The sequence below is a fragment of the Lissotriton vulgaris genome, chromosome 8 (assembly GCF_964263255.1).
Source record: "Lissotriton vulgaris chromosome 8, aLisVul1.2, whole genome shotgun sequence".
Lineage (NCBI taxonomy): Eukaryota > Metazoa > Chordata > Amphibia > Caudata > Salamandridae > Lissotriton > Lissotriton vulgaris.
Window position 1 is genome coordinate 1,327,803,178 of NC_141696.1, and position 21,341 is coordinate 1,327,824,518.

At 47.6% G+C, this 21,341-nt stretch overlaps 1 protein-coding gene across 3 annotated transcripts in view; it reads right to left on the reverse strand.

Moving 5' to 3' along the window:
* DYNC2H1 (dynein cytoplasmic 2 heavy chain 1) overlaps window positions 1-21,341 on the reverse strand; it is a 1,560,829-nt gene that overhangs the window by 691,718 nt on the left and 847,770 nt on the right. For all 3 annotated transcript variants that reach the window (XM_086935265.1, XM_086935264.1, XM_086935263.1), the window contains exon 59: window positions 21,029-21,150. In XM_086935265.1, the coding sequence (XP_086791391.1) occupies window positions 21,029-21,150 (122 nt within the window). The remainder of the gene's footprint in view (window positions 1-21,028; window positions 21,151-21,341) is intronic.

The following is a 21,341-nucleotide window of genomic DNA, read 5'->3' on the forward strand; positions in this document are numbered from 1 at the left end:
AGGGGCAGTCAGATACAGCTGGGGGGCTATGTCAGCTGAGGCGAAGGATGCTTCTTTGAGAGGGAAATGGGGAATGCCTGGGTCAAGCAGGAGGGTTGCCTTTCACATCAGGATCGCGCAAAGGGAAAGGGTTTCATGGTCTATACATGAGAGAGGGGGTGCAAGATACGCGCAGGAGGGAAGCCAGGGATTCCAATGGGTAAAAAGGCCATGGTGCCTAGAATGGCTGAACACATGCATAGGGGTACGGGTTCTTACTGGCAGGGTGATGCGGTCAATAATTTACAGTATCCATGGTGCCCACAGGGAGAGGAGTGGGAGAAGAAGGGAAATGAATGCTGTCTATGTACATCAATTTCGTCAGTTTTCACAACTGGAGTCAAGCTAGCCGGGCTGATGAGAGGTGTTACCTCGAAACCGGTCCGGTCCTCGGATGCTTGATTCTGTTCTGGGAAGGACATGGCTTTTGTAGTTCGGACTGGACTGTTCCCATGGGGCACAGGGTCAGAGCTGATTTGCATATCGCCATTGTCTAACCCAGGGTGGTGTGGAGTGCAAAAAAACGATGGATTTGGGCCCAGATCTTTGGACTGGGGTGAGTGTGTGACATTGATCCACATTCGGTCCATCACCTGTTGTGTTTGCATATTCCGCCCTAAGTGCGCTGGGGATGCCCAGACGTGGGTCCCAGGCACTCCACACCACTGGAGTCAAGCTAGCCGGGCTGATGAGAGGTGTTACCTCGAAACCGGTCCGGTCCTCGGATGCTTGATTCCGTTCTGGGAAGGACATGGCTTTTGTAGTTCGGACTGGACTGTTCCCATGGGGCACAGGGTCAGAGCTGATTTGCATATCGCCATTGTCTAACCCAGGGTGGTGTGGAGTGCAAAAAAACGATGGATTTGGGCCCAAACCTGTTGTGTTTGCATATTCCTATCGAGGGAAGGCATATTGAGCAGCAATTTTAAATATTGAGCAGGAGTTTTCCCTCCTAGATCAAAAGCTTGGTTCTGACATTAGACCATCAGCAGACCAAAAGAGGCAGGTGGAGTTAAAAGAAAATCTGGAAAATATTCTCCAAGAAAGGGTGGCAAAGAGATGGGAGGCTAGCAAGCTCTCACACTTTGAATACGGGGAGGCCGCAGGCAAGGTTCGAGCCTGGAAAATAAAGTCAGATCAGGCCAAAAAGTATATCGGGAAGTGAGAGTGGAGGGAGAAGCCACAGCTAGGAACTCAGACTTCGATATAGGAAATGCCTTTCAGGAGTTTTTCAAGAACATTTATAAAGAGGAGTCGGCGGAAGACCCAATGGCTAGGGAGGTGTGGTTAGAGCAGGTCAAACTCCCTAAGCTTTCTTTGGAACAAAGCGACTGTCTGGACAAGGAAATATCAGAGGCAGAAGTCAGTAACGCCATCAAACAACTGAAGCGGGGAAAGCTGCCGGCCCAGTCGGTCTTCCTGGAGAGCTATATCGCACACTGGGCCCTGCCATCGTCCCAGTTTTGACAGCCTTATTTAATGACATCTTATTAAACGGTGTGGTGCCACCCGCTCGTGGGGTGAGGCAACTATTGTGCTGATCTTGAAACCGGGTAAGGTCCCAGTTGACTGTGAGTCCTACCGGCTGATTTCGCTCCTAAACGATGACTACAAGATCTTCACTGCTATTTTGTCGGCACGGCTTGGGAGGGAAATCGGCACAATCATCCACCAAGATCAGAAGGGATTTATACGGGGTCGCCAGTTAGCAGACCTCACCCACGACCTGGTAGGTGCAATCGACATCGCCTCAACCTTCTCCCTACCTTTGGCAATCATGACCCTAGATGCTACCAAAGCATTTGATAGGGTCAACTGGCCCTATCTAGCTGCGGTAATGAGGAGGTTCCAACTCGGGCCCAATTTCTGCCAAGCCACTAGCCTTTTATATAGAAATCCCAGAGCAAATCTTTTGGTAAATGTTACCTGCACTGAGCCCTTTCAAATTATGAGGGGAACTAGACAGGGTTGCCCGCTCTACCCCCTCCTATTTAACATATATATTGAACCCTTTGTCCAAATCCTGAATCCACAGGCAAGAAAGACTGCCGGCACCTGCTACGGACTACTGAAATCGTGCAGGAAGGTACTTCCCCTACTGCCTTTCCAATCGCGTCTCCTGCTGATCCAAGGCCTAATTTTATCGAGGCTGGATTACTGTAACGCCATATACCTAGGATCTCCAGAAGCCACGCTCCAAACTCTTCAAAAAGCCCAAAATGCCGCAGCCCGACTTCTGACATACACCCCGGCAAGAACTTCTGCCAAGCCTGCACTGAGGACGCTGCATTGGCTCCCTATTAGGGAAAGAGTAACCTTCAAGACCCTCTGTCTGGCCCACAAGGTACTGCACAATGCTGGCCCTCCTATCCTTGGGAACTGGATCACACCTTACAGACCCACAAGAGCGCTCCGTTCCGAACATGGGAACTTCATCACGATCCCCAAGGTGAGGAAGGCCCGGTTCGGTGGCCGTCGCTTTTCGGTCAATACGGGGAAAAAATGGAACACACTCCCCCTGAGCCTCAGAACAGAACCAAACCTTCTAAGGTTTAGGAAGGCCCTCAAAACCCTACTTTTTCCCTGAGCCATCCCTCCCACTCCCGACTATCTTCCACTGGTGGTAATAGGTTCAGCGCTGGGATACCCTCTGGGTGACTACGCGCTTTAGAAATCTTTAAATAATGATAGAGGATGGGCTAAGAGAGTAGGACTCTATGCCGATGACATCCTTATTTACACCATTGATCCGGCCCAGGCTTTCCCTATAGTTGTAAAGAGGGCAGAGGAATTCGGGCGGATCTCGGAGTGCGAAATTAATGCGGGGAAGACCGAGCTTATGATTTCGAACATAGACAACCCGCACTTAGCAGTGACCCCCTCAATTCGCTACTTGGGAGTTAAGATCACCCACAATATTGGCACCTTGGCCCAGGCCAATCTTGACCATGTTTTTCGTGATTGTAAGGCACTATTAAAATCTTGGTCCTTCCTCCCTCTGACTGTGCTTGGGAAAATAAGTCTAGTGAAAATGTCTATCCTCCCCAAATTTACTTTCTTATTTAATTCAATCCCTGTAGCGTTTGATTCCAAACAGCTCCAAAAATGTCAGCAGGAAATCAACTCATTTATCTGGAACTATAAAGCAGTAAGGCTGGAATGGAAAAAATGAAGGAGGAGGAGGGAAAAGGGAGGGCTAGCTCTGCCAGACTTACAGTACTACGCTTGGGCATTCCAGCTCTCCCATTCAAGGATGTTGCTAAAAACTCCAACAAGCTCCTCAAACGGGAAAATGTTCAAGGCCATGTTAATTGGGGCAAACCTCCCAATTGATGAATTTTTATTCAAGTTTGGTGACCAGAGGTTCTTCAAAAAGGTGAGGCTAAAGATATTACAATCGCTAGCGAAAGCGTGGGTGCAAATCAAAGCTAGAGTTGGGTTGGCCTATTTTCCCAATCACGCCCCAATTTGGGACTCCCCGGGGCTTCCCCCTTGCCTAAAGGATAGTCTTGCACTGCCCTTATTGGAGTCAGGGATCTCAAGATGGGGAGAGTTGCTGGCAGGAAGTACATTGGTGGAATGGGAGGTGCTCCATGAGAGGGTAGGTACAGCCCTATCGAGATTCAAATACATACAACTAGCTAGCTGGTCCTGGGAACAGATTAGGAAAGATGTTCTTGTTGGGAGGAGTAGCTTTCTATAACAACACCTGGTAGAAAGGCAAATGGGGGGTAAGGAAGTAGCATTCTGGTACTGGACCATTCTGGAGGAGGCAGATGGTGAATTTAATCTACCTATGGAGGTGTGGGGAAGTGATATGGGGTTACAGGGTGATGATTTATGGATAAAATCTTTTTCTCTCCTATACAAAATTGTAAAGCCGGCTTGGTTGAGGCGCACCAATCTGTTTACAGTGCATCAAGCTTACCTTTTCCCCCTAAGGCTATCTAAATTCCAGCAAGGGAAGAGCTGTAACAAATGCCTTTTCCCAGCAGCTTCCAACATCCACATGTTTAGAGACTGCCCCACCATCAATGCATTTTGGGATGAAGTAAAATCTACCCTGGAATCAATCCTTAAAATAGAGATATCTCTTAGCTTGCCATTAATCATATGTGGGCTGGATGATAACATCACAGGGTTGGCAAGGTCATTCCTGTTCTATGCAATCCTTCTGGCCAGACGGCAGATATGTAAATTTTGGGTAGACCCCAAAGCTCCTACCCATGCAGGTTGGTTGTCATCCCTCTATGAAACATCAAGGGTGGACATGACCATATCCTGTAGTACTCGGAGTCTTGCCTTTTGGAACCCGCTGATTCAGTGAAGATAACTAAATGCTAGGGCTTCCGGGGGGGGGGGGGGTTTCCCCTGGGTCCTATGATTATGCCCCTATACTCCATGGTTCAGTTTGGGGTTCCGCCAAAATACAAACATGAACCTGGTCCAACAGGCTGGAATACACCTCGATGGAGTAAAAACTTCTTGAAAGCATCTCCCGCCAATTTGGTACGTCTGTCCAGGTATCGGAAAGGAACATTTTCTGGTTCTTTTCCTACGGACTAGTAAGGTGGTTGGCTTTTTCTTGGAACGAGGGTTTAGCAAATGAGGAAAAAAAAAAAAAGAGAAATCCCCAGGAAGACATAGCACCTGTGCACCTTTGATTGCGCAATACGGAATATTTATAGAGCTAAATCTTCAACAGAGCAATTTGTGCTACCATCGGACTACAGCGCAAGTTCTACATTGGCTTAAAATTGCACTGTGCAAAACAGTCACTGAATCTTGGTTTTATCCATAACTCAGTTATATCGATATTGCTTAGAGGACTTTCGCATTCTTGAATCCTAGATACATTTGGGATGCACCAGTGAGCCTGTGGAGAGATACTGTGACATGTGAAGACTTGGCCACCATTTCAGCAACCCCTGATAACTTTTCTCTGCTCCTTACTACTTTTTGCTCTCTACTGATGACGGGCTAAACCCAGAAACATGTGTCTAGAGATAACAGCACTACCTTCACCAACTTTGGTGAAAGACTACAGCAACTTTGAAAGTAAGTTTACTGCATTTACTAGGATGCAATGGGGTGAACTGTGCTGGGATGAGAGGCAGTGTGCTCCCTCCCCCCTGAGTTCTGACATAGATGCTAGATCAGGGAGGCTTGAAGACACTTACACAGCACAGACAAATTAGAGGTCTGTCCTCGCACTGCAATGCATACACCTAATACATATAACATGATAACGTGGAATGTTCGAGGTTTAGGGTCCGTACAGAAGCGACACAGGGTACAAGCACAGTTGTTGAGGCGCATGGCACAGATAGTGTATCTGCAGGAATCCCACATTGTAGAAAAGGAAGCAGTGAAGCTCCGTAAGAAATGGAGAGACCAGAATTTCTCCACTAACTACTTCGGATTTGCACCCTTAATCTAGCATTGGCAGGATGGGAGATGCATCCATGGATTCTAGGTGGCGACTGCAACACAGTAGGATATTACATTGGACAGACCTCACCCACCTCGACCCTGTGCAGGTGTGATTAAACAGGCGGCGGCACTCCAGGGGTGGGCAGAGGGATGGGTGGTCTGTGATGTGTGGAGAATGTGCAATCCAACACATAGAGAGTACTCTTTTTATTCCCCGGTCCACATGCTGCACACAAGAATAGACAGAATTTATTGTTCAAACACAATTGCAATGCAGGTGCTAAACGCCACTTACTTGGCAAAAACCTTTTCAGATCATAACCCATTGGAAAAAGCCATAAGCTTTGGTAGAGTCCCCATGCCAGTGCCCACCTGGAGAATGTGGCCACAAACACTAGAGGATGCGGTTTTCCACACCACCATAGCGAATACAATCACTCAGTACTTCATGAAAAATAGTAACAATGCATCCAACAACCTGATTGAATGGGATGCCTTCAAGACAGTTATATGGGGCAAATCAATTAGTGCGATAGTAGGCGCTAGGCAGGAAGTACATAGAAATCTCGTTGATACAGAACGCAAAGTGAATAAGCTAGACCAAGAGTCCATACAGTACACTGAAAAACAAACTCTATTACAAGAAGCGCGCAGCCAGCATGCAGAATTATTAGACACTCTCAGAGTTATAGATCACCAAAGGTATACGCAGATGCGCCACACAGAAGCAGACAAATCCCGGACACTACTGGCCAAACTGCTACGGGATGACCCCGCACTATTATACTTAATGAAGTCACCACTCACACGGGCGGTAAAGCAAATACTCAACACAACATCAATGCGGCTTTCCGCCAATATTATGCCACGTTATATAGTAAACCTGATAGAATAGAGGACATACACACAGAGGAATTCTTATCTGGCCTACCATATCCACAATTGTCTGCAGCAGCCCAGAAGGAATTAATAGGCCCAATTACTAAGTCTGAAATTAAAATTGCAATAAAAGGACTCCCACCCAATAAAAACCCTGGTCAAGATGGGCTACTAGCAGAATTTTATGACACATACACAGAATCCCTAATCCCCAATTGGAATTACTATATAGTAAAGCATTGACATGGGCAGACTGCCCCTTTCCATGACCCTGGCTCTGGAGGTATTGCTCCCAAAACCAGGTAGGGACCCCACAGATATGTCGCGTTACTGTCCATTGTCATTACTGGCGAGGGAGTATAAAATATTCGGTAAAGTGCTAGCTAAAAGACTCCTGCCAACTCCAAATAAACTGATTCACACGGACCACAATGGTTTTCTCCCGACTCGGGCATACAAGTATATCAGACACACACAGACATACTGGAGGGCAATATTAACAGAGTGATCATAGCTTTACGCTCTAGTATTGCCTTCTGGACTACCTTACCGTTGTCGGTCATTGGACGAGTGGCCATATCTAAAATGGTGAACCTTCCATGACTGATTTATTATTTTACTAACCTGCCCATCCTAATACCACATACTACCTTTAAGTTAGTGAATACCATGCTTATAGACCTTATATGGGGGAATGGTCGACGGAGAATAAGTCTAAAAAATGTACAACTGGGCACAGACAGAGTGCCAGACCTTAAAGCATACTACTATGCATGCCAAGTGCAATGGCTTTCATATTGGACAGCTGGCCGTAACTTGCACGAAATAGGATACACCACACAAGATATAGACCGGAGAGTCCTACATACTATGTTACTAACTCGTTGCAAAAACCCCCAGAACCTCCCACTCTTGCTGCGCACAGCATTGCAGTGCTGGAAAGCGATGTTACAATATACACATCCGTATCCTTCATATGCCGGAAATATTCCATTATTGGGGATACCACTGATGGTAGGTAGAATTACAAAGCGCAGTATTGCACCCTGGCTAGGAGAAGGGATTAGTATGGTGTCAGATTTATTTAATAATGGGATACTCATGGACCATGACAATTTCGTAAGAGAAGCAGGGGCACCTGATCATTTATGTTTATTACATGCTGCATTGCTAAAATATATAAAAACACAGTGGGCTCCACAACGACAAGAACCCCCACACATGAATTAGTTAATGCGCTATATTACATGGGCAGAGGGAGACACTTAATCAAGTGACTTTATGTAGGGATACATGCGCATGCAGCGATCAACCTTAATACACTATGCAACGGTTGGGCAGAAGACATAGGGCGGGGCATAGTAGACAAGGAATGGGCAAAAATCACAGACCATCCCAGAAAGGTATCCAGAAACGCGAAATTTAAATTCATACAGACCACATTACTCCACAGAGATTATCTCACCCCTAAACGGCTGGATCAAATGTTCCCACAGGCACAACATCACTGCCCCAGATACCAGCTAGAAGGTGCTGACCGACCACATATGGTGTGGTTGTGCCCCCACTTACAAGGATTCTGGGAATCTATTAGACGACACACACAGGCTGCTACACAAAGAGAAATGGGAAACCAAGTAGAGGAATGTATTCTGGGCCTACATAAGAACACGCCTAAATCCAAAATACAATACAAATTTGTGAATCTGGCACTCATTCTAGCGACACAAGCCATCACTATGCGATGGAAATCAAAGAAACCACCCACAGAATATGAGTTAATTCGATGGGGCAGCGCTGAAAGTGCTGTAATACAAAGGGAGGAAGCTAAAGGTTTTCGTAAAATCCCAATAGCTAAGGAATTGGATATCATGCTGGTGGCCCTGAAAGCGCTGGACTTGAACCCTAACAGCACTCATATTAACTCGCAATCGTAATAACGAAAAAAACTAACCTAAAAGAAATGTATGCATGAGTATGTAGGGATAGATTTATCATGTAAAGTTGACGTGTTTTCACTGTAGACAAAGTGTTATACGGTGTTTGTCTGAGCCACGAATAAGATATTACATACATGAGTTTTTTCCATTGTACAGGACTAGAGCGAGGGTGCAAAGGTGGTTCAGTTTAATTGCAGATTGCGGTACATTGGGTACGCTCCTAATATCCTGGTTTAAAACGAGAACAAAATGTTTAGAAGTTGCAATTTTAATTTATAGGATTGGTAAGATGGTAAACCAAATATGTATAGATACTGTATGCTAACTTACCCCAATTTTGGACTGGGTTACCGAATCTCTACTTCTATTTTGTAACATAACACGTACCTAAGAATTGTACTAATTTAAAAGAAAAAACTTAATAAACTTTGTTTCCCAAAAAAGTGCTGAACAAGTAATGTTAATTTAAATAATGTAAATGAACTCAGAAGGGGCATGGTGGCAGTGCCTTTTTTTCAATTCAAATACAAATTGAATTTTGTGCGAAGCAGTTAAAAGTTTTTGTACCATGCTTAAAAAAAAGTAACACTATTTCATACAGTTATTTAATACATCTATAAAAAGCTGGTATTGATTTAAAAACATATGAGAATAATAAGCTACATATTTAGTACTTTATTTTTGTGATTGCACACATCAGTATCCAGAATAATGACAAAGAAGAATACCTCAAATTAAGTTTAAAAAAGTCACTCCTATTTCTAAAACCAAAGCAGTTGTCCTGCTCTCTGATGTTGATCAAAGAGATTACTAATAGGGCTAAATCAGAGGGATGTTTTGAAGTTAGGGGATGGGCAATAAAATAGAACCATTAAGAAATGAAAAAGAAATGTTAATGGCCAGGGCAGCACAAGTACACAATTTGAAGAAACTTAATGTCAAGAAAGAAAAGCATTAGGTAAATAAACAGGCATACTGGCACTATTAAATCTCCATGCAAAATAAACTGGTACATTTTTGTAGGCTAACATTTTGAATTCTTTCTGGTTTAGCAGACTGATCTTCAGGATATAAATATATCACTATGGGGATGATAAGATATGTGTCCAAGGTGTAGGAAAGTACAACTTTTTGACACGCCCCCCCCCCCCCTCCCCAGTTTTTGCTCACTGATTCTGATTTTGTAGATTGGTAGTACACTGGGTCTCTGCTAACCATGCACCAGTTCCAGTGCTCTTTCCCTAAAAAGAAGACAAATGTTCAATTGTAACCTAATTGGCAATGACTTGGGCACCGCTGTACGTTTGTAGTAAATGGTACCCTGATACCCAGGGTATGGGTACTAAAGAGCATCCCTAAGGACTGCAGCATGTATTAAGCCACTCTAAGGGACCCACACACAAACTGCTTGTAGACTGCCATTGCAGGTTAAGGGAAAAAGAACCACACAGTGTAGTTATAAAATATGTATTTATTATAAACGCTAACTAACGCACTGCAATATCTCCTACCCGGAGATATAACCACAATACTTTGATAAAAGAACACGTAAGTAGCACAAATACACAGTGGTCCCCAGGGAGAGACAAAACATATACTAAATGAGTGAAATGAGAACTACGACCTAAGAACTAAGACCAAGTCAAGATTGGACCCAGAAGACATAGAAGAGCCGGGGACCCATGGAACCACCAAAGGTAAGTACCAAGGAACCCCCACGGAGGCCGTGTGTGGAGTGGGAACATAATTGAGTGCTCAATACAAGTCAATCGGTAAGTCGCGGTTGCAGTTTATAAGGACCCTTTCCAGAGGACCCTGAAGAAACCCACTGGAAGATGGAAGGTTGGAGAATCACCCCACCAGGAACCAGGATACCTACACCAGGGAAGCCGGTTGCAGAGGTGCAAAGTGACATTGGAAACCGCTTTAGACCACAATGAAGGACTTCAGTGAAGATGCCACTGGCGAAGAAGGCGAAAGAGTCCAGTGGAACCCAAAGGTGGATTCAAGATGAGAGGTACCTGCAAGCAGAGGAGTAGGCTATGCTACTCAGGAGTGACCAGGGGGCATGGAAGACAAATGCCCACCAATATCAGAGCTGCAGGAGAGTTGCAGGTGCCCTTGAAGTTGCAGCTCTGCGAACCAGCGACAGTGTGGAAGACCAGGGGCCATTCACCACCTGCCACACGTTGGATGTCAAGAGCCAAGGGGTCAGTGTCCGGCAGGGGCACCAACAAGCCTTGGCAACGGCAACAAACGTAGTAGTCAAAAAAGGTTTGTTGGAACCAGCAAGGTCCAAGTAACTCACCAAGAGCAGGTAAGTCGGAGCAGGCCCGAGCAAGCTGGGGAGGCCACTGGAGCAAAAGAAGACCCTCAAAAGGACCCACGGGCCGAAGACACACGAGCCGCAAGAGGACCTCGAGCAGCTCACCAAATGATGACGGCCCTAGGTGCAGAGGCTGCGGTGCAGGCGAAGATCTTGGCTGCTGGAGGTGATTGAGGCTGGAGCTTCTTGGAGCCCAAAGATCTCTGGTGAAGAGAGTCAACAAGCCTTGGCAAGGGCAAGTCGACGAGTTGCACAGATGTACTGCTCCAGCTGTTCCGACAACGGATACTGGTTTTAAACTAGCTCTGAAGACAGTGCAGGCCTCAGGGAAGTTGTAGAACCACCACCTGTGTTGCTGAACCTTTCGGAGTCCGTAGGAGCTCAGGAACAGCAGACCAGTCAGCTTTTTTGCGGTGCTTGCAGATGCAGGAAAGTGACTTCTTCACTTGAAGGGAGATTCCTTCGGGTGTCTTGGATGTACATAGGCCTGTAGAAGAGCCTGTACGGAGCACAGGCCCAGACGACGCAAAAGACTGGCAGGACGACGAGACCGGGAGCAGCAGGAGTCTTCCGAGTGGTAGTCTCGGTTCCCAAAGCAAAGTCCAAAGTGCCCAGACGGTTGAAGATGAAGTGGTTTCGGATCTGAATCTTGTCCCATGATGAATCTAAGGAACCACCCACATGTAAGCCCTTTAAATACCCTAAGGAAAGGGTTGGGATGACTCAGGAGTCCCTCCCACAGGAGGGGCTGCACCGTGGGGAGGATACTCCCATGTCCAGTTTCGCGCCAGAGCGGGGGGCAATGGCTCGCTGAACTAGTTCCAACTGGAGCATGCAAGGAGGGCACCAAATGGGCAACTCAAAGCAGTCTAGTGGCAATGAAAAGCGCCCCCACCCTGTCCTAATACACCAAGTCCTGTCTAGTAGGTGATCACACCTCCCTGTGACAGGAAACCTATAGTCCTGTCTTCCACTGCTCGAGCTTGGCTCAGCAGCAGGAGGGCAGAATCGTGTCTCTGGTCAGCAGCAGCCATAGTTTGCTGTCCAGGGTCTAGAAGACTGGTGCAAGGAGCACTGAGGGGCTCCTAGAGGAGCTTTACAGTGCATGGAACCATACCTCCAACACCGTTTATAGTATTGGGGTATGATTCCAATATGTTTGATACCAAACATGACAGGATTCATTATAGCCAGTTTAGAGTTAGCCATTGCATAATGATCCATGGCCACTCTATGTATTGTAATGGCTGATGCACTTACAACCCGGGAGAATGGACCTTGTGGGTTGTAGGTGTGTCCTGCTCATGCAGAGGCAACCTCACACTTATAACCGAGCACCCTGCCTTCAAGATTGAAAGGTCTGACCTAGGGGTGACTTATAGGTTTAAAGTGCAGTGACCTCAGATATAAGGAAACATATATCTGTTGTAAGAGGTGCTAGCACCAGCTTACACAGGCTGCAATTGCAGGCCAGTATTTACAATTTGAGTGGTATAGTACATGCTTCAGCCCATGGGGGACATCTGGTGTACCCATGCCCTGGGTACCCTGGTACCATATACTAGGGGCTTACAAGGGTATACCAGTAGCCAATCTGGGCTGTATCTCAGTAATCACCATGTCCAATTAAGGGAAGAAGAATAGAGACTGGATCCTACCTTCCTACACTCCCTGTCTGCCATGCCCCTGTACACTGCATGTACTGTATGTAAGTCACCCCTACAGCAGGCCTGAGAGCCCTAAGGTAGGGTGCATTATAGTATAATTCAGGGCATATCTGCATGAGCAGATGTGTCCCTGTAATGCCTAGTTCCATTGCTAGGCATTGCAAGTGATCAGGAAGCCATCTTAACGTATGTACTGGGCACTGGTCATTACGAGTTGCCCAGCTACATAATAGCTTCACTGAAACTACGGATGTTTGGTATCAAACATCTTGTTTTAATAAATCCGTACTGACGCAAGAATTGGTTTTATTATGAAATTCACCCAGAGGGCACTTTAGAGGTGCCCCTTAAGACCCTTCAAGTCACAGAGTGTGCTGGCTGACTGGTATCCTCCAGCATGCCACTAGACCCTTAGCTGTCTGAGGCCAGGAACAATGATTGTCCAGCATACAGTGATCACTCTTCCTCCAGGAGGATGGCTAGCAGATCAGCATTTCAAGGCCAGAGGCTTAAAAGCCTCTACTGCCTTTGAAATATGACTGCAGCTTATCCCTAGCCCTTCGGAACGCTCTCCCTGCCCTGAGGCCCATTTGGCACCAGAGCAGGTGAGAAATTTGATAATTAGAAGGCATGTCACACTTACTAGCTAGGCACATCCCTAAGGTGGGACAGTCGAAGAAGGGTTTCACCATCTTGGATTTGGTGAAACTAGGAACTCTGGGTCAGGATTATGCTCATTCCTAGCAGCAAGTGGTCATATGGGGGTGTAGACACCCCAGGGGTAGGTAGCCCATTGGCTGCTGCCCTTGACTCCCCAGAAAGCCCGTTCATTCAGTATTTAAGGGTCCCTCGGACAAAAAAGCTTCAGATTCGTCTACCTGGGAACAGAAGAAGGACAAAGAAGAGCTGACAATGCGAGAACTAAGGACCAATACCAAATTTTGCACCAAACCCTGCCTGGATGCGCACCCATCAACAATTGCAGAGACCCAACTCGTCCAAAAGCTGTGAATACTCCCTAAGCTTTGGAGCACTGTCTGGCACTTCAACAACCACTTAGCATCTCCCTTGGGGTGAAGGAGCCAACCCCCTGCATCTGCAAGGCACTGACCGCACTTGTCCGGTACTTCGTTTTGCTGGCCATTGGGCCCACTGAGGACATATCTAACCAGCAGGAGGTCACTGCGGTTCAAAGAGGTCAGCCTGTCTCTCCACTGAGTTTTGAGATGCTAGACTCTGCAGGAGCTCCCCTGCACCAATATCCTGAGTACCAGAGCACTTGCAGCAACCAAGGCTTGCTGAGTGTCAAGCCGGTACAACACCACCATCAACACCCACCTGCCCAGAGAGGGAAGTCAGGACCAACAAATCACACTCCTATAGTGACTCTGCTGTCTGTTTTCTTCCCCTATGTAGGTCAAGGCCAAGAACCGAGAGAGCCTCCTATGCAAGTGGCCTGCCCGCAAACACCACTGCTCCAGAGCCCCATAATCCTGGGTTCATGACAACCAACTGTGCCCCCTTGCTCCTCGGAACCTCACAAACCGAGCCCCCCTTTTTTATGGTCTGCTGGACTTTTCCTCACTTGCAGCCTTTTTGTTACAGGTACTTTGGACTAAACTGTGTAGCACTCAAGGTTACCATCACAACCAGCACCTCTGCGCAAGGACACACAAGGGCAGGTAAACCTGAACTACTGGTGGTTCTTTAGACCTTGGTCCATAAGCACCTTAAGTCCTAAAGAACAAGTTACTTACCTTCGGTAACGCTTTTTCTGGTAGATACTATATCTGCCTGTGGATTCCTCACCTTGTGAATATCCCCCTTGCGTCAGCAACGTTCGGAAATTTTCTTCGTAGCACGCCGACGTGGGCGACGTCACAGGAGCACGGCATCGCGCGCGACTCCGTCTGACGTCACCGACCCCATATCAGGCCCACGTCGGCGTGATGACGTCAGTTCCGCCCTTTTTTCCGTGCCTTCGAGGCACACGGACGGACCAACGATAGCAAACATGCAAATATACAATGTACACAGTACATATAGAACTAAATCAATACAATAGTATAAACCATATATACAGAAAGACCAGGTATAGCAGAGTGGACAACGGGGAGGCGGGTGGGTCAGTGAGGAATCCACAGGCAGATATAGTATCTACCAGAAAAAGCGTTACCGAAGGTAAGTAACTTGTTCTTCTGATAGATACATCTGCCGTGTGGATTCCTCACCTTGTGAATAGATTCCCACAGCAGTCCCCACTCCCGGAGGAGGGTGTCTACTCTGCTACACCAGGAAGTCTTGCAGGACAGAGCGCGCGAAGTGGCCATCCCTCCTCACCTCGGTATCCAAGCAGTAATGCTTCGCGAAAGTGTGGAGGGAGGCCCAAGTCGCGGCCCTGCAAATATCCTCAACAGGTACACCCCTAGACAAAGCAGATGTTGCAGACTTTGCTCTAGTTGAATGAGCTCTAATACCCTCAGGAGGGTCCTTACCCGCAAGGGAGTAGCAGATCTTGATGCACAGGATTATCCACCTGGAAAGAGTGCGCTTGTGCACCGCTCTGCCCTTCTTGTAGCCAGCAAAGCCAACAAACAGCTGGTCGTCCATCCGGAAGTCCTTAGTCCTGTCCAGATAGAAAGACACCGCCCTCTTAGGGTCCAGGCGATGCAGCCTCTCTTCCTCCTTAGACGGGTGAGGGGGAGGATAGAAGGTAGGAAGGGTAATGGACTGCCCAAGATGGAAAGGAGTCACCACCTTAGGCAGAAAAGCAGCCCTGGTCCTAAGAACCATCCTTTCAGCATGAATGGTCAGGAATGGGGGTTTGGAACTTAGAGCCTGAAGCTCACTTACCCTCCTTGCCGAGGTGATTGCAACGAGGAAGATAGTTTTAAAAGAGAGAAGCCTCAATGGACACTTGTGCAAGGGTTCGAAGGGAGAACCCATTAAAAAAGTCAGCACAAGATTCAAATCCCAATGAGGAACAATAAAAGGAGTAGGAGGAAACATATTCATGAGACCCCTCAAGAATCTCAAAACCACCGGAGATTTAAAGAGAGAAGGCTGATCCGGCAAACAAAGAAACGCCGATAAGGCCGAAAGATAACCCTTGACCGTGGCCACAGCCAAACCTTGCTGTGCCAGATAAAGGGCAAATTGTAAAATATTAGACAAATGAGCCTTCAAAGGGTCAACATCCCTCTCCCTGCACCAAGAAACAAATCTTGACCACCTATAGGAGTAAATGGACTTAGTGGTGTCACGCCTGGCAGAGAGAATGACATCCACCACCTCGTGAGGGAGAGAAAAAGAACTCAAGTTGCCCCGTTCAATCTCCAGGCATGAAGGTGTAATGTCTGGAGGTGGGGGTGTAGAACCTGCCCCTCCATCTGAGAGAGGAGGTCTGCCCTGTGAGGGAGACGGAGCGGCGGGTGAGAGGAGAGGCGGAGTAGGTCCGAATACCACACCCTTCTTGGCCAATCCGGAGCAACCAATATGACTTGGGCCCGGTCTTGACGAATCTTCCTCAGAACCCGAGGAATCAAAGGTATGGGAGGAAACGCGTAAAGGAGCTGACCTCCCCAGCTCAACTGAAACGCGTCCCCCAATGCTCCTTGCATCAGATACTGGAGACTGCAGAATGAAAGGCAGTGAGCATTCTCGCGAGTGGCAAAAAGATCCACCCGAGGAGTCCCCCACATCTGAAAGATGTCGTGAACAACCTCCGGGTGAAGCCTCCACTCGTGGTCGGCAGAGAACTGCCGACTGAGACTGTCTGCACGCACGTTCAGTACTCCGGCCAGATGATTTACCACCAGACAAATCTGATGGTCCTGAACCCAGGACCAGAGACGCAGAGCCTCTCTGCAGAGACACTGCGACCCTACTCCTCCCTGCTTGTTGATGTACCACATCGCAGTCGTGTTGTCCGTTAGGACTTGAACCGAACGACCGCAAAGGGAAGGGAGGAAGGCCTTGAGCGCCAAACGTATCGCCCTCAATTCCAGAAGGTTGATGTGAAACAACCTTTCTTCCGGAGACCAAAGACCTTTGACCTCCAGGTCTCCCAGATGAGCACCCCACCCGAGAGTGGATGCATCCGTTATCACTGTGGCCACTGATGGAGGCAGTTGAAAAGGCTTTCCTTGCGACAGATTGCCTTCCACGCCCCACCAAGACAGATCCGCTGCAGCTTCCCTGGAGATCCTCACTGACTCCCCGAGATCTCCGTTGTGCTGATACCACTGCCTGCGGAGGCACCACTGGAGCGCCCTCATGTGCCAGCGTGCATGACTGACCAACAGAATGCAAGAAGCCATCAGACCGAGCAGGCGAAGGACCTTCAGGACTGGAACAACCGCTCCATTGCAGAATAAAGGAATCATTTCCTGAATGTCGTGAATCCTTTGAGGTGGAGGGAATGCACGACATACAGAAGTGTCCAGTACCGCACCTATGAACAGGTTGCGCTGGGAGGGCACCAGGTGAGGTTTGGGTACGTTTATCGAAAAACCCAACCTGTGTAACAACTGAGTTGTCTCCTGCAGATGATGGAGCACCATCTCCGGCGACTCTGCTTTGATCAACCAGTCGTCTAGATAAGGGAATACAGGTATCCCTGACCTTCTGAGATGCGCAGCCACCACTGCCATCACCTTGGTGAAAACTCGAGGCGCAGTAGTAAGTCCAAACGGGAGGACCGCAAACTGGTAGTGCTGCGATCCCACCGTAAAACGGAGATACTTCCTGTGCGACTTCTGGATTGGGATGTGAAAATACGCATCCTGCAAGTCGATCGACACCATCCAGTCTTCTTCCATCAGTGCCAGAAGAACCTGAGCAAGGGTGAGCATTTTGAACTTCTCCTGTTTGAGATAGAGGTTCAAAATCCTGAGATCCAGGATCGGCCGAAGCCTGCCATCCTTCTTGGGAATCAAGAAATACCGGGAGTAGCACCCTTGACCCCTCTCCTGCTCTGGAACCACCTCTATTGCACCCTTTCGAAACAGTGCCAGGACTTCCTCTTGCAGGAGAAGCAGGTGGTCCTCCGAACAATAACCTTGGCAAGGAGGGTAATTGGGAGGGAACTCCTGAAAAGGAAGTGCATACCCATTCTCTACGAGATTGAGAACCCAAAGATCTGATGTAACCGATTCCCAATCTCGTAGAAAGTGAGTAAGCCGACCCCTTACTGGCCCTACATGATCCAGAATGGAGGATCTAGGGCTGCTTTGCTGATGTGGGTGGGGGTTGGGCATTATTGGAGGAAGTGGAGACTTGACGTCCACGTCCACGACCCCTCTGTCTACCTCTATAGGACCTATATAGAGGGTTCTGCTGCTGCTGCTGTTGTTGTTGTTGGCCCTGCTTGAAGGGACGAAAAGAAGATTTACCAAATCCCTTTAATTTTCTAGTCGTCGACCCCCTCATCTGCAGACCCAAAGATCTTGCAGTGGCACGGCTGTCCTTAAACCTCTCCAAGGCCACATCAGCCTTCTTTCCAAAAAGGCCAGTTCCTTCAAAGGGTAAGTCCAGCAATGTAGACTGCACATCCGCTGAGAAATCAGAAGACTTTAACCATGCGGCTCTCCTGGTCGCAATGGATGAGCCCATAATTCTAGCAACAGAATCCACAGTGTCCATGCCGCTTTGAATGACCATGCGGGCCGCAGCCTGAGTGTCAGAGACCACTTCATTAAAGTTTTTCTTATCCTCCTCAGGAAGTTTTGATGACAATTGCTTCACTGAGTCCATTAGCGCGTGCACATATCTACCTAAAAGGCAAGTAGCATTTGATGACTTAAGAGCCATGCTCCCAGAAGAGAAAGTCTTCTTCGCAGACTGATCTAATTTCTTAGACTCTTTGTCAGCTGGCACTTGAGGGAAAGAGCCTGCAGCCCTATTAGAGCAAGCCGCCTGAACCACAAGACTTTCCGGAGATGGATGCGTAGAAAGAAATGCAGGGTCATCAGGAGCCACCCTATAGCGCCTTGCAATAACCCTTGAAACTGCAGGAGCAGACAACGGCCTCTTCCAAATCTCCTTAATTGGATCCGTCAAGGCATCAGCAAATGGCAGTGTAGGCTCCACAATAGAAGAAGGAGAATGCAAGACTTCAGTGAGGATGTTGGGCTTGTACTCCACTGTGGGCAGCTTTAAGCTAAGAAGGTCAGCAGCCTTCCTAATAACCACGTGATAGGGTGCCACGTCCCTTGATGGTACATCAGAAGTCGAAGGCAGACCCCACTCGGGAGAGAGTTCCAGACCACTAGCATCCCGAAGCCCCTCGAAATCATCATCATGATCAGGAAGCTCGCCTTCTTCCACATCAGAACTTTCATCATCCTTTTGTTCGAGAAGACGCTGAGCTCTTCGCCTCGACCACTCCAAACGAATCGAAGTCGACGGATCCGGTAACGACTCCGACGGAGCCGGTTCCGACGTCGATCGAGGAGCCGGAGCAGGAGGACGAGAGTCATGAACAGGTGTGGTACCTCGATCTCGACTGCGAGGACGATCCGGAGTCGGCGAAGCCGCATGCGGAGTCGAAGACCTCGGTGGAGCCGTACCGAGCCATGGTGAAAGAGGCGCCGGCATGAAAGGCATAAATGGAGCTGGGGCGTACGACTGAGGAATACCCAGATTGTACGATAATGGACCCATGGGGCCACCAGGCGCTCCAGTGGGGTACATTGCCCTTGAATATACTCCAAACATCGCATTGAGAAAATGCGAGGGATCCTGTCCAGGACCAGGAAAGGAAGGGTACGGACCTACCGGATGTTGCAATGGAGGCCGCCCCGACACATCCTCACCCTGACCTTCTGGGTTCACAGGGGTCTCCGCTGAAGCCGGTTCTTGAGGAGTCACCTCTTCTTCCTCTTCATGCTCCGAGGATACCGGCTCCGGGTCCGGCTCCGGCTCTGGCGCCGGAGAACCTTCTTTTGATAAAGCAGGCGAAGGAGAGACAAAGTCCTTACGATGTTTGTGAGACCTTCTCTTCGAGTCAGAGGATTCCTTCTCCGAATGATGTTTTGAACTGTGCTTCCTCCTCTTATGCTTCCTCCTCGAGGAGCTCGAAGCATGACCGGAAGCCGACTTAGATCTAGACCTAGACCTTTCTCTGGACTTTGACTTCGCTTTAGATCTCGACTCCTCTCCAGACCTCGAACCCGCTCTGGATCTCGACGCCGATCCCGACTTCGATCGAGACCTTTGCTTCGACTTCGATCTTCGTGACGTCGATCTCGAATGTCGTCCAGAATCCTGTTTCACTTTCGCCAAAAGTAATTTAGCTTCACGCTCTCGAAGCGCCTTTGGATTCCTTTTAAAACAGGAATCGCAGTTCTTGACGTTGTGACTCGACCCAAGACACCACAAACAATCCTTATGTGGGTCAGTGATGGACATCATGCGGGCACAAGACCTACATGGCTTAAAGCCTGTTTTCCTCGACGACATCTCCGGAGAAGAACCAAGTCGTAAGAGAGAAACAGTGACAAGTATTAAACAGAAAGATACTAGGTATCGCTGAAGATCCCGAAAACCGTTAGCGTCGGAGACGCGGAAAAAAGGGAACTGACGTCATCATGCCGGCGTGGGCCTGATATGGGGTCGGTGACGTCAGACGGAGTCGCGCGCGATGCCGTGCTCCTGTGACGTCGCCCACGTCGGCGTGCTACGAAGAAAATTTCCGAACGTTGCTGACGCAAGGGGGATATTCACAAGGTGAGGAATCCACACGGCAGATGTATCTATCAGAATGGGACCTCCTATAACCACTTGCAAGAATATGTATGCAGTATAAGTCTTTCCTCCCATTGGAACCCATTAAGGCATTGAGGCTCATACCTCAAAAACGGTAAACAGCATTTACTTCGAATGCCGAACAACACATGCCATACCAACGCATTCATTACAACAACTGCGTTGTTATTTCGCATACCGTTACAATGCAAGTTGAAACCACGACTTGTGTTAGGGGGGAGAAGGTGTTGGATTTAAAATCCAACACCTTCCCTAGTGTCCGCAAAGACGGTAGTTGGAATAGTATTCCGACATCCAGCCCGTCCTAAAAGCAAGTCGTGGTTTCGACTTGCGTTGTAACGGTATGCGAAATAACAACGCAGACGTTGTTTACGACCGCCTTGTAATGGCATGCGTTGTAAACACAGGCAAAAAAAAGGCACATATTCCTCAAAAACTTATTTGAGTATTTTACTGTTTCTTTGCTAAATTCGTAACTAAGAAAGTACTTACCCAATTCCAATGAATTTGGTGTCTAAAATATGTGAACATATGTGTTATTTTTATAAATTGGTCTCAGATTTCTTCTTGAGTGGGGGTGCCATTTATTCACTCTGTGTGTGCAACAAATGCTTAACACTCACCTCTGATAACCTTAAGCGGATCAACCACACTACCACAAATAGAGCATTTGGGATTATTAAAGTAAGCCCAGTAAACCAATAAGGGTCATCTGGACCTATTGCATGGTGTACCCCTACTTTGGTACACTACAGAAAAAGCAGCTTCCTACAGTCAGAGGTGATAATAAGATGGGAAATCCTTAATGCACATTTACTCATGCAGTGATAGGTGAATGGCAATAGAAGATTATATCTATAAGAAATTAACAGGCTATTAAAGTGTTCAAGTGATTTACAGAAAAAATAATTAAATTATACTTGAAATTAAAATAAACAGCAAAAGAAACTGACAATGTAGGTGTTCATGGCACTTACGATTCGAGTCCAGCCTGTTCTTTCTCTAGGGGTTGAATTCTTTCTAGGACATGGGAATATTGGACGTTGGCTTTCACCCAGGCAGCTAGCGAGGCAGCTGCGGTACTGGCTCGTTTAGCATTCTGAAATAAAGTTTCATAATCAGAAATTAGAGTTACACTTTCTTTTGTCAGAAACACTGAAATTAACGGTTATACATTTTCAAATGTAATTGTATTAAGTTATTAATGGAAGGGTAATGCTGACATACCCCCTATCTAACTGCACACTCTTACAATAATTCACTGCATATCACTTAGCTTTGACATTTTCA